Source organism: Manis pentadactyla, chromosome 12 (genome assembly GCF_030020395.1).
Source record: "Manis pentadactyla isolate mManPen7 chromosome 12, mManPen7.hap1, whole genome shotgun sequence".
Taxonomy (NCBI): domain Eukaryota; kingdom Metazoa; phylum Chordata; class Mammalia; order Pholidota; family Manidae; genus Manis; species Manis pentadactyla.
The window spans coordinates 788416-801513 of record NC_080030.1 but is presented as its reverse complement, the minus strand read 5'-3'; the positions used below and the strand labels follow the sequence as shown (position 1 = coordinate 801513).

At 61.7% G+C, this 13098-nt stretch overlaps 1 protein-coding gene across 1 annotated transcript; it reads left to right on the top strand.

Annotated features, from left to right (window-relative positions):
• The first annotated feature begins 1689 nt into the window (after window positions 1-1689).
• On the top strand, window positions 1690-13045 carry POLRMT (RNA polymerase mitochondrial). Its single transcript, XM_036889863.2, has 21 exons — window positions 1690-1963; window positions 2437-2541; window positions 4310-4920; window positions 6112-6242; window positions 6456-6642; window positions 7119-7268; window positions 7503-7667; window positions 7873-8043; window positions 8159-8383; window positions 8591-9379; window positions 9737-9859; window positions 10052-10174; window positions 10430-10609; window positions 10860-10946; window positions 11047-11160; window positions 11251-11306; window positions 11393-11491; window positions 12342-12414; window positions 12615-12703; window positions 12785-12855; window positions 12946-13045. The coding sequence occupies exons 1-21, from the start codon at window positions 1690-1692 to the stop codon at window positions 12993-12995; spliced, it is 3873 nt and encodes a 1290-aa protein (XP_036745758.2). The 3' UTR covers window positions 12996-13045.
• The last annotated feature ends 53 nt before the right edge of the window (window positions 13046-13098 follow it).

Genomic DNA, 13098 nt, shown 5'->3' with positions numbered 1-13098 from the left:
AAATTTCCTTGTCTTCAACATGGACACAACGCAGCTCACTTGGCTCAATTCAGACAAAACATTTTGGGTGAGAACCTAGCATATGCAGTTTCTGAAAAACGGTATTGCCCAAACTCGAAACCTCTCAGCAATGTATTCTCCATTTAATTACACCTGTCTCCAACTAACTTGGGTGTTACTAATATTCTTCTTAAGTTTTAGAAGGAAATTTGACATCACCATCAGGAGTGGAAAACCAGTACCATACACTGACTCAGAGACAACACGCTGTAAAAAGAAATCAAATGAGAAGAGACCATATGACAAATTGTCAGACCAGTAGAATCACAACCAGGAAGCTGAGACAGGAGATACACACAGGTGGGCCCTGAGAGAGACCTCCTGCCTTGGAGAAGGAACTGAAAGTAGCTTTCTCAAGGCTGAGATCCAGGGACCTGTCTCTGGGAGAAGTATTGGTTTATGGCATCTGATATCCTATTGAATAGAAGAAGAAACTGAGGCATAAGGAAAGAATTCAGAAGTCTTAGCTTCTAGCCCAGGTTCCTGGCTCTGCCATACTGCAGGGATTCGAGGGGGTGTCTCTAGGTCTTGAGGGACCAGGTCCAACTGATTCAGGCCCCTGGGGCCAGGAAAGCACCCCCAGGTGTGAGTCAGGTCTGAGGTCAAGGCCCCCAGAGCATCTTGGGGTGGGCTGGGTGGATCTGGGAGGATGCTGCAGCCACTGAAAACATTCCCAGCCGGTGTCATCACAGAGCACAGGCCCACATAGACAGCTGTGTCTGGAATGTGCAGTCAGGAGGCTGCCAGACCTGAAAGTCTGGCTCTTCCAGAGCACAGGTCTGGCCTCCACTCTGAACTAATGGGCAAACCAAAATCTGAGCTTCTGGGGACAGGTGGCAGCTAGAGCCAAGGCCTGCCCACCCTCTGGCTTCATCTCCAACTCTGGCCTCCAGGCCTTTGCACCTGCTATAACCTCTGCCTGGAACACAGTTACTTATTCTTTTTCACATCCTTCCTGTGCCAGCTGATTGCAGACCCGTGCTCCCCTCACCAAATCTCAGTTTCCCCATCTGAACTGACAGGACAAGTGGGCATGCCCTCCAGGTCTGATTCTAAAGCTCCTGAGCAGGATCACTGGAGACCAGGCCTGGGAAGTCCCAGGCTGCAGGGATGATCTCATTCTATTTATCATCGAATCCATTTAATGGGTTCCTCTGCACTTCCTGTCCCACTCTGCCCTTTTCCTTGGGAGCTTGGGTAAACTGATGCTGGAGGCAGTGGACGAGGGTAATGTCCAGGAAACACGACGGCCTGGCTGCCTGTTGGCTTTGGGGCTGGGAGTCAGACCGCCCTGGGCCTTCGTTCCAGTCTTCAGGTTTGTGCTGTGCGTCTTTGGGCAACGCGATTGACCTCTCTGAACCCCAGCTTCCTCTCTAATACACTGCGGCTAGTAATAGGTCCTGCTCCAAAGTTGTCTTTGGATCAGTGAGGGTCTTACACAGGGATCTCTAAACTGCAGAACGATGTCATAATTATTTGACGCCTATTTCTTAAAAAAAAAAAAAAAAGTTCACGTTCCGAGTCCTCCCAAAGACTGCTTAGATGCATCCGGCGCTGCTCAAGCAACTGCTCAATCCCGCCCTCGACCCCGCCGCGAGGGACGAGCCAATCAGAAGGCTCAGTGGGCGCATGCCCTCGCCTCTTCGGAGCACCCGTTGCCCCCTGGGAGTTGTGGTTTCAGAGTCCTTCTGGCGCGCGGCCCTTCACAGCCGCCGTAGCCGTGGAACCCCACTCCGGGCGGGCCCGGCGAGAGGCGCAGGCGCTGACTGTAGAGCGCGGCGCCGGGCGCAGGCGCGGCGAGAGCGTGCGGGCGGCATGTCGGCTGTCCGCTGGGGCCATGGCGCGGCGGGGCTCGGGCGGGCGCTGTGGCCGGCGGGCCGCTACGGGCCCCCGGGCCAGGAAGGTAACGCGCCGCCGGGCCGACCCGCGGCCGTGACCTTTGGCTTTTCGGGTCCCGGGATCCGGCTTCCCCGATGTTTGCCCTTTGCTCCGCGGGGTTCTGGGGGACCCACTGACCAACCACGCGTCACTTGCTCTTGGTCCGCCTCCTGGCGGGTGTCGGCAGGACACTTTAACCTTTGACTCTTGGTTTCTTTTGGAGCCCCTTGGCCCTCTTATTTGCATAGTAGTGCTCTTGACCTTTGAACTTTATTCCTTTCGTTCTAGGAACCCTTCGTTCTCGATCCCACGCCCCAGTCTTGGCAGCATGTGGGGCCCCCTGCACCTTTGACCTCTTGACTTCTTTCCAATATGAAACCCGTGACCAAAACTGCTTCCCTGGTGGAGGGCTCCTTACCCCCCTGGATCCTGCGGTTTATGTGCACAGGGAGATCTCTGCCCCCAGCCCACCCCCTTCAATCTCCCTGTCTCCCACAGGGGCCCTGGGTGGCCGCTGGGGCCGCAGAAGGAGCTCCTCCGCCAGCCCTTGTGAGCAGGAGCAAGACCGTCGGAAGGACTGGGGCCACGCGGAGCTGCTGGAGGGTGAGCCTGGCCCCAGGCCTGGGGCTTGAAGCCCCTTCCTCGGTGTCCCCGCGGGGGCCGCTCTGCTGTTGGTCACCTCCCTGGGTGCTCAGTGACCTTGGGAAGTGAGGATGTCAGTGTAGAAGTGAGGTCTGTAACGTGGCCCCCATCCCGTGGGGTCTCCAGGGCCTGCTGTGATGGTGGTGTGACACGTGCTGTGTGCAGTGAGCTCCCGCAGCAACTCCCTCCTAAAGCCTGCTGGGTGCCCCCACCTTCCAAAGGAGACAGTGGAGGCTCAAAACTGTGACTGGAGAGACTGGCCCAAGGCCACATGCAACTGCTCAGATGAAGCCAGGATGGGAACCCCGCACTCACCCCTGTGTGCCCGGGTTGGGCGCCTGATGGGACCTGGCCAAGGCCCCAACTTGGGAAGGAAAGCCCAGTCCTGGTGGCCTTGGGGGCACAGAGTGGGTGTCCTTCCCACCGCCTCCCTGTCGCTCCTTCCTGGACTGTGTCCAATGGCTCCCCCCACTTCCCCTCCTGCCCCACATCCAGCAGCTGAGGGTCAGGCAGGGGAGCTGCTAGAAAGAAAAACTAAGAAAATGAAGAACATACAGGAGTGGACATAGTACTGCCAGCCTTGGCGCCCTGCTTTGATTCCTTAGCCAGCTGGTTATTTTACAGCAAAGCTCACCTGTCATATCCAACTTCAGGGAAGTTCTAGAGCTCTAAGACACATTGTGTCACTCTCTGACCTAAAGGATAATGAACTCCAACGCCCCAACCCCCACCCCTAATTCTCAGGTCAGCTGGTGGTCAGTGAGAGGCAAAGACAGACCCTCTGCACGGGCAGAGCCTGCATTTGCAAAGTCACCTGATGCCTGAAATTGTTCTTAACCCAAACTCAGCTAGAGGGGCTGCCACAGTCGCTCGTAGACATGCAGAGATGCAAAAAATTTGAGTTGCCTGCCATGCATCCCAGCTGAGGTCAAGTCAGGGTCCCTTGTCAGTGAGCACACTGAACAAGTGTCCTTCCAGGGCATGTTTAGGGCCACATTTTTGTGCTGCTTGTTGGAGGTTTTGCTGTTTAAAGTGGCCCCTACGCATAACACTGAGGTGCTGGCAAGTGTTATAAGCTCAAGAAGGTTATGACTTGCTTTTTGGAGGAAATGTGTGTTAGATGCAGTTTGTTCAGGAATGAGCGCAGCTGGCTGTGAGCTCAGGGTTTGTGAACCTACAACGCATGTAAAATGAGGTGTCTTGACCAGAAATGCACATGAAACAATATCATTGGTTGATGTCGAGACTGGAGGGAGCCTGTGTGCCCCAGCCCAGAGTTGTGGGGCGTTGCAGAACAGAACTCCATGAGATTGATCTTCGCATAAAGGCCAGAGTGTGCGGGCTGCATATTGCTGGGGTAGTGCCTTCCAGCCAGTGGAATAGTGTGTGCAAAGACCCTGAGGCCCACATGACTGGAGTGAGTGGGGAGGGCAGAGGGCAATGACACACTGAGGCTGTGCTGGCTGGCAGGAAGTGGAGGGAGAGCAGTGTAGATGACCCTGGGCTCTTAGCTGAGCCCCTAGAAGGACAGAGCTGCCAAGGACAGGGCAATGCAGGGGAGCATGTTTTGGGGGACAGAGGCGCTGGGATGTTGAGTTCTGAGCAGCCGTGGACACGGAGATGCTGAGGGGGCAGGAGAGTCACCCACTACTCCAGGGGCACAGGGAGTATGGACAAGAGGTCTGGAGAGCACTGGGCAGGCCTGATGTCCTGTCCCTTGCCCCCACAGTTCTCGAGGCACGTGTGCGCCAGCTGCAGGCTGAGTGTGTGTCAGAGGTAACCGTCAAGAGGGTGGGCTTGGCTCGATGCTCAGAGGCTGGTGGCTTTCAGCCCTCCAGAGAGGTCCTGGAGGCGGCCCCAAGCTCTGCCCCAAGACTCAGCAGGCCTTGGGTGGACAGACTGCAGAAGGACAAGCAGATCATGCAGAGGCGCCAACAGAGGCTGGAGGCAAAGCTGCCAAAGCTGCAGGCACGCTACCTGAAGGCTTTCAAGCGGCCACTGCGCCTGGAGCCACAGCTGCTGGATGAGCAGCTGGCAACCCGCCTGCAGAGCCATGAGCTGGGGCCACCTGGGAGCCCCTGGGAGGATCTGCTGGCCCGGCTGCTTCAGGAGGTCCCTGGGCGGCTGGGCCGCCAGGCAGAGGAGGCCCGCCTCAGGGCCATCTCAGCACAGCTCAGGAGCCAGCAGCAGAGGATACTGGCCTTCCTCGAGTGCTGCCTGCTCACAGGCCACCTGCCTCTGGCCCACCACGTGCTGGTCACTTACCATAGCCGGCCCCAGCAGCAGCTCCAGCTCACGCTGGCCATGTACAACACCGTCATGCTTGGCTGGGCTCGTAAGGTGAGTGGCGTCCCCAAGGGAGTGAGGTGGGCACCGAGCCTAGAGTCGGCAGGACTTGCCTGGGGGTCTCCCTGCCCCCACTGGGCAGCACTTAGATTTAAACTCTTGTCTTCGTTACAAAGTTCGAGTCCTTTGCTTGGTACTGTTTTACTATTCAGGCCTGCTGTAGATAAGTCACACACTGCCTTCAACCAAAAAGGGGGGAGGAAATTCTGGCAGCTTTTTAGCATATTTTCTTCAGGGTCTTTGCAACGGAGTTTCTGAGGCTGTCTAGTCAGGGGCATTTTGTGGCATCGGGGACACCCGCAGACCCCTTCTCAGCACAGTGCTGCAAGGCTTTTGGTTTACTGTGTCCTTTTTTCTTGTTTCCTGAGGTGGGAGGTTAGGTCATTGTTTTGAACATCTTTTATCGTAGGCCTTCACAGCTATGAATTTCCCTCTGGGTGCAGCATTGGCTGCATCCTGTTTCTCTTGTTTTCTTGTCTCCAAGTATTCTCTGGTTTCCCCTGCAATTTATTCCTTTCACACAGTGTTTAGGAGAGTTCCATGTACTTGCCTTTGCAAGAGAAAGATGTCCCAATGCCCTCCATCCCTGTGGGTCTGCAGCCCTAATTGGAGGAGCAGCAGAAGGTGCAAATGCGTAGGCGAGTGCCCTCTCCTGCAGCCAGCATAGCCACCGAGCACTTGAAGAACTGAACATTTTAAATTTAAAGTGTGTGTGGTTAGTGACCACCCAATCAGGCAGCCCTCCCAGGGTCATTCAGATGAGCCCCCTTGTGCCCTGGGTTCCTGATGTGACAGCATGTCTCAAATGAGGGCTGCAGGTACGGGGTGGGAGGGCATCGGGAAGCTTTATCCTGGAGAGGGCCCGTGGCCACTCCTAAACCACCAGGCATCCGTGGAGTCTCCAAGGGAGTCAAACAATCCTTGGAGGTGAACACAAAGGCAAACGCCAGCATGAGTCGCAGTGCCCAGAGGAAAATGGAGGCAAGACACCTGCATTGAGAAAGGAGGCTGTCTCAGCCCCGGGAAACTGGGGAGAAAGCTCCCCAAACCCAGAGTGCAGATGAGGAGAGTGTAAAGGCTGACGTGAGGAGGCTGGTGAACCTTCCTACCCTGCGCTGGCTGTAGAGGGGTCTTGAGGGGCAAGCTGGGTACCCCCAGACTCTCACCCCAGCTTGGTCTCCCCAGGGCTCCTTCAAAGAGCTGGTTTACGTGTTCTTCATGGTGAAAGATGCTGGTCTTGCCCCAGACCTGCTGTCCTATGCAGCTGCTCTACAGTGCATGGGACGGCTGGACCACAAAGCCAGCACCATCCAAAGGTGAGTAGGTGTTGGGCTGTCCTGCCAGGAACATAGCCGTGTGCCAGGAGCCTGGGAGGGTGGGGCGACCTGGCCCACAGTAGGGGCTGGGCCTCCTGGTAGACCCCACTGGCTGCCTGGTGCCGAGAGCTGTGGGCTTCTTGGGCTTCCCTATCCCCAGGCTGGGTCCATGAACACTGCATGCCCACCACCTGCCCACCCTGTGCCTGGCAGGTGTCTGGAGCAGATGGCCCAGGACGGGCTGCAGCTGCAGGACCTCTTCACGAGCCTGCCGCTTTGCAAGGAGGAGCAGGCCATGCTCCTGAGGGCTGTGCGCAAGGCCAGGCCCAAGTTCAGGCCTCTGCCGCCCGGGCTGCAGACCCAGGCCAACACCTCACCACTGCTCAGGGAGATCTACGAGGTGAGCAGGCCCTGGCCCTGTGGGGCCCAGGCAGGCAGGGTGGTTCCCACTTACCACTGCGGGGAATCCTGCTTCTCTGGGTGCCTTTGTGTGGACCTGTGTTCTTGACTGTCAGTGGTTCGGGTTTTGCTACTTTTGATTTATGTATTTTGGGTGGGCCAAAGGTTCACACAATTCCAAGCTTAAAAAGGAAACAGTGGTGTCCAGGGACTTGAACGACCCTGTGCTTGTCCACCCCCACCCAGTGAGACCTGGCCTAACCTCAGTTCTGACCCAGTTTCTCCCCTAATGTGGACGATGAGGGACTCTGGGAGACTTGGAGAGGCATCTGCCAGGAGGGGTGGGCGGGGGGATCCCGGGAGACACCCGGTGGGCAGCTGCGCTCCTCAGCCTCGGGAGGGCATGAGGTTGGCCGGGAGGGATGCTGGGGGTAGGGCCGGGCGCTGAGGTCTTACCCTGCCTGTCCCCACGTGCAGGACCACCCTGTGCCCTTCCCAAAGCTGCCCCTGCCCCTGAAGAAGCTGGAGAGCCTCTTCAGCGAGCAGCTGCGCCTGGAGACGGCCACCACCATCACCGTGCAGTCCGTGGAGAAGGCCCCGAAGCTGACCAGGGCGGTCCTGCATGCGGTGAGGGCCCCTCCCCACCCTGCCCCACCCCACCACCTCCTTGCCCCCCTCCCGTGATGGAGGGCAGGTCCGTTCTCTTCCACTGGGCTCCACTTGGCTCGCGAGGGCCACTCCTTGGCCTGGCCTCCAGTTGCCTCTGTAGGGGTTGCACTACCAGGCTGGGTACCTCGAGTGATGCTGGGGCCAGAGGTCACTGTGGTGACACCAGTGTTGGCCCCTCCCCCTCCCCCACAGCGGAGGGCCCTGTGGAGGCTGCGCGCCCAGTGGCAGGAGACGCTGTGCCAGGCGCTGCAGGAGACCAGGGCCAATGAGGCCCACGCCGCCTATGAGTGCCGCCCCTCAGTCTACCCATTCCTGTGCCTTCTCACTGACAAGGAGTGGGCGCAGCTGATGCTGCAGGTGGGTGCGGGCAGGCCGGGGCCCGCGGGTTGCTGCAGGCAGGAGGGGTGCACTGGAGGGGGCAGGGCCTGGGGGGTGAGGTGGTGGAGGTGGAGGGGCTTGGGGGGCGGCGGTGGCGCCCAGATGGTTCTTGCAGGCAGGAAGGGTGTAACGTGGAGGGGGTGGGGCGCGGCCTTGGGCTGGTCTTATGGTGCCGCCCCCCTAGGCCCTGCAGGCGCTGCCCCCGCACGGATTGCCGCTTCTGTACATGGCCCAGCAGCTGGGCCTCCGTGCCTTCAACCAGTACACGGTACAGAGGAAGCTGCAGGGCGACCAGATGCGTGGGCTGGAGCGGCGCTACTCTGAGTACCTGCACCTGTTGGCGTGCGACACCGAGGTGGGGGGCTTGGGGGTCCAGGGTGCAGGTCACATGCCCAGCCTCAGTCTCCTCGGCCGTGACAGCCCCCGTGGGGTGCAGAGCTCTGTGCCCTGACCTGTGCCCCCGCCCTCAGGTGGCGGCGCCCTGCCTGCCACGGCAGCACTGGGAGTCTCTTGGCTCGCCTGAGGGGCCCCCAGAGCAGCCCTGGCCCCTGCCCGTGGTGGTGCAGCTGGGCAAGCAGCTGGCAGAGATGATGGTGCGGGCCTTGGAGATGCCCAGCTGCCTGGCGTCCCCCCGGGGCTCCCAGGTCCCCATCCGGCTGCTCTACCACGTGTATTCTTTCCGCAGCTTCCGCCAGGTGGGTCCCGCAGGCCCCGCCCGGCCGGGACGTGGCTCCCCTCCTGCTGCGGCATTGGGGGCCTGGGGCCTGCCCCGGGCTGGGGCTCTGGGTGGTGGGGGAGACCCTGGGGCCTGTCTGGGCCAGGCCAGACTCCTGCTGGGGCCCCGACCCCAGGTGCCTTTGTGCAAGTGGTCCCTTGAACCCCTCCGCTTGCCTCGCCGCCAGATCGGGATCGTGAAGCCACACCCGGCCTATGTGCAGCTGCTGGAAAAGGCCGCGGAGAACAGGCTTACCTTCCAGGCGGCGGATGTGCCCATGCTCTGCCCCCCGCTGCCCTGGACATCGCCGCACTCGGGCGCCTTCCTGCTGAGCCCCACCAAGCTGATGCGTGCGGTGGACGGCACCGTGCAGCACCAGCGCCTGCTGGAGAGCTGCCCGCCCGCTGAGCTGCACGGCGCCCTGGATGCCCTCACCCAGCTGGGCAACTGTGCCTGGCGCGTCAACGGGAAGGTGCTGGACCTCGTCCTGAAGCTCTTCGCCGCCAAGGGCTGCCCCCGCCTGGGCGTGCCGGCTCCTACCTCTGAGGCTCCCCGGCCTCCTGAGACCCGCCTGCCCCTCGGTGCCCCGCCCGCCTCCAAGGCCCGGCTGCGGCGGGAGCTGATCCGCTGCCTGAAGGTGTCTCGAGAGATGCACAGCCTGCGGGTGGAGGCACTGTACCGCCTCTCACTGGCCCAGCACCTGAGGCACCGCGTCTTCTGGCTGCCGCACAACATGGACTTCCGCGGCCGCGCCTACCCCTGCCCGCCCCACTTTAACCACCTGGGCAGCGACCTGGCACGTGCACTGCTGGAATTCGCCCAGGGCCGGCCACTGGGCCCTCACGGCCTCAACTGGCTCAAGATCCACTTGATCAACCTCACCGGGTTCAAGAAGCGGGAGCCTCTGCGGGCACGGCTGGCCTTCGCGGACGAGAGGATGGACGACATCCTGGACGCGGCCGACCGGCCCATGACGGTAGGGGCAGGGCTGGCTGCTGGCCCTCCGCCTGCGCCTGTCTGTCCTGCACCGGCCCCAGCTGGCTCTGGCTGCCTCAGCACCCACTGCAGCCGCCCTCCAGGCCTCCCTGGCCTCCGCCCCCCGGCAGCGGGGCTGCCCCTGGACCCTGCCCATCCCGCCATGGCTGCCCCGCTTGCTCGGGCAGCTCACACCCCTCATGCGTGCCCCTGGGCTCTGTCCCACCTCCCTGTGTCCCCACGTTCCCTGGGCAGCCTAGCCCACGCCCGCCCAGGAAGTACTGCCCGGGCCAGCCCGAGCCCCCTCTGCCCCTCCAGGCCTGGGGGCGCCTCCCTCAGCACAGCCTCGCCCCTGCAGGGTCGGAAGTGGTGGATGGAGGCAGACGAGCCTTGGCAAGCCCTGGCCTGCTGCATGGAGATCACGCAAGCTGTGCGTGCCCCCGACCCCACCGCCCATGTCTCCCACTTCCCTGTCCACCAGGTGAATTTCTGGGGACCCTCTTGGGGCTCGGGGCAAGGCTCATGGGATGGACGGTGTGGCTGCCCAGCACCTGCAGATTCCATTCCAGCTGCCTGGCGTCCCCGATGAGCTGGACACAGGTGTGAGCTGGGGGCGAGGAGGGCATGGAGCCTGCTGCCTGCCCACCACCTCACTCTCCCCTGGTGGCTGCAGGACGGCTCCTGTAATGGCCTGCAGCACTACACCGCCCTGGGCCGGGACACCATCGGGGCTGCCTCTGTCAACTTGTTGCCCTCAGACTTGCCACAGGATGTGTACAGCGGGGTGGCTGCACAGGTGGGCATCACAGCACCCCCACCTGTTCTCATCCCCAAACACCACCTGGAGTCTGTCCAGCAGACACCTAGGCATGGCCAACCCTGTGGCTTCTGTCACTGCAACTGGGCAGTCAGGGCGGGCTTCCTGGGGGAGGTGTCAAAAGGGAATGGTGAGGCCCTCGAGAAGATGGACCCCAGAGCAGAGCTGCTGGGTGAGGCTGGGTGGGCTGGAGGCCAGAGGCCGGTGTGCCCTGCCTGCTGACCACCTCCACAGGTGGAGGTGTTCCGCAGGCAGGATGCCAGGCGGGGCCTGCAGGTGGCCCAGGTGCTTGAGGGCTTCATCAGCCGCAAGGTGGTCAAGCAGACGGTGATGACCGTGGTGTACGGGGTTACCCGCTATGGGGGCCGCCTGCAGATCGAGAAGCGGCTGCGGGAGCTCAGAGGCTTCCCCCAGGTACGTGGTCTTGGCGACGCCTGGCTTTGCTGCTGTGTTCAAAATAATCCAGCTGCTGCCTCCCGTGAATAGTTGGCCTTTGCGCAGTGGGCAGGTGGAGGCAGGGGCTTGTCCTCCCAGAGGGACCCACAGGAGCCAGCCAGCCTCCTCAAGTCCCATGCCTCGGTGTCTGTCTGGAGAATGGGGTGGGCTTCCAGGTCTCAGGGGCGGCCTGTGAGTGGCCTGGCCCTGCCTCCCCTCCCCTCCCCAGGAGTTCGTGTGGGAAGCCTCTCACTACCTGGTGCGCCAGGTGTTCCACAGCCTCCAGGAGATGTTCTCGGGCACTCGGGCCATCCAGGTGCGTCCCCCTTGTCCCTGCCTTGGCTTGGGTACCCCAGAGGCTCGCCCGGCTGCCCCAGCACGGGCCACGCCCTGAGCCTGGTGCGGCTCCCACACAGCGCTGGCTGACTGAGAGCGCCCGGCTCATCGCCCGCTCTGGCTCAGCTGTGGAGTGGATCACGCCCCTGGGCATCCCCATCATCCAGCCCTACCATCGAGACTGCAGGTACAAGGTGTGTGCACCCCACCCTGCCGCACCGTGCCCCGCCGTGCCCCCATTCCTGTGCTGGGCCGAGTGACACCCCTGCTCACGCCCCCTTCAGGTCGTGGGCGGCAGCATGCAGAGCCTCACCTACAGCAGCAGCAGTGACAGCTGCCAGTGAGTGCTGGGGGGCTGGGGGCGGGGCGGGGTACCCGGGGTTGGACGGGGAGAGGCATCGAGTCCCCCATTTGGCCACCCCCCAGGAAGCCCAACGCGCTGAAGCAAAAGAATGGCTTCCCCCCCAACTTCATCCACTCTTTGGATTCATCACACATGATGCTCACAGCCCTGCACTGCTACAGGTGGGCCCTGCACCTGCAGACCCTAGGCCTTGCCCCCCATGTCACTGGATGCCACCCCTGGTGCTAGGGATGCAGTGGGGACTCGCTGAGTGGGGCAGACCGGTTGTGTGGTCCTGCAGTATTGTGAGGATGGGGTTGGGCAGGGGGGCAGGGTGGAGGCCCACACCTGGCAAGGCCCTGCCACTGGGTGTGGGGCCTGGTACCCAGAAGATGTGAGGCTGTGCAGAGGCCCCAAAGCAGCCAAGTGTGATTGGGAATGGGGTGCTCTGAGCAGACAGCTGCCCCTCAGGGGTCCCAGTGGCCACATGGGTCCTGCTCCTGAGGTCTGCCCACCTCCTGTTGAGTGCTGGCAGCTTGCTGTGTGGCCAGTTCTGACTGATGTGTGCACCTGTGGGGGCTTGTGTCCTCAGCGCCTAGGCAGTCCAGCAGGAGTGATGGGGCAGGTGTGTGGATGGTCTCAACAGAGTAACCACTCATGATGGGGAGGCACATGGCTGGACTGAGCCAGGTCTCAGGGGCGAGTTCTGTGTCCCCTGGCTCCTGTGATGGTGTGAGGTCCCCCGGGGACAGAGCCCCGTGTGGAGGGAGGTCGGCATCAGCTGCCCTCTACAGGTTGCTTAGAACGACTAGGGGCATGGTGGGGGCATGAGGCCAAGCTTTTCACCCACACTCTAAGGGGCTGCACCAAAGGACAGTTGCCAGAGTGGGCAGGGGGGCAGGGGTCAGGAGCAGGGAGAGTGAGCCCCCCAGCTGGGCGGTGGGGCCTGGAAGTGCAGACCAGCAAGAGTGGTGGGGGAGCGAGTGACTGCCCGGCAGCCTGTCTCACAGGAGACCCTCACCCCTGCTGCAGGAAGGGCCTGACCTTTGTCTCCGTCCACGATTGCTTCTGGACACATGCAGCTGACGTGGCTGTCATGAACCAGGTGTGGCCGCCCCGCCCCTCAAGGACACCCCTGATCCCACAGCCCTCACCACGTGGGACCTTGCACCCCCCCCCAGCCTTAGTTGGGCCATCAGCCCTAGCACCCACTGCTGTAGTGGCGGGGTGTGGGGACCCCGCCTTACCTCGGAGGCCCCACTCCACCCCTTGGCTGGTTCCCAGTCCCTGGCGCCCCCTCCCCAGGTGTGCCGTGAGCAGTTCGTGCACCTCCACAGCCAGCCCATCCTGCAGGACCTGTCCAGGTTCCTGGTGAGGCGCTTCTCCGAGCACAGGTGACGTTCCCCCACTGCCGGGGTAGCCTGGACCACCACCTGTCCGGCGCAGGCCTTATGCCCGACTCTGCCCTGGCACAGGTCCCGGAATCAGTCAAAGAACATCTGGCTCACCAAGTTGGTGGACACACTGCAGTCGGTGCCCAAGACAGGTAGGGCTGCAGTGGGGGAGGGGCATCCGCTATGCAGATGGGGCGGGGCATCCCAAGGGCCCCGCCTCACGGCCTGCCTCTACTCCGCAGGGGATTTCGACCTGGAGCAGGTGAAGCAATCAACCTACTTCTTCAGCTGAAGCCCGCGCTGCCCTGTGCCAGTGTAAATAAAGCTGTGTTGCCACCGGCGGGAGCCGCCGTCTTCTGGGAAGTGGTACCCCACGAGTCCCAAGGCGCCTGACC

What these genes read in the sequence shown, in the direction of transcription:
- POLRMT (XM_036889863.2), top strand. Translation starts at nt 1,690, where the DNA reads ATGCCCTCGCCTCTTCGGAGCACCCGTTGCCCCCTGGGAGTTGTGGTT. An exon ending in TGTTGGCGTGCGACACCGAG is followed by an intron (nt 8,044 to 8,158) that starts GTGGGGGGCTTG and finishes CCCCGCCCTCAG; the next exon opens with GTGGCGGCGCCCTGCCTGCC. An exon ending in AGCAGCAGTGACAGCTGCCA is followed by an intron (nt 11,307 to 11,392) that starts GTGAGTGCTGGG and finishes GCCACCCCCCAG; the next exon opens with GAAGCCCAACGCGCTGAAGC.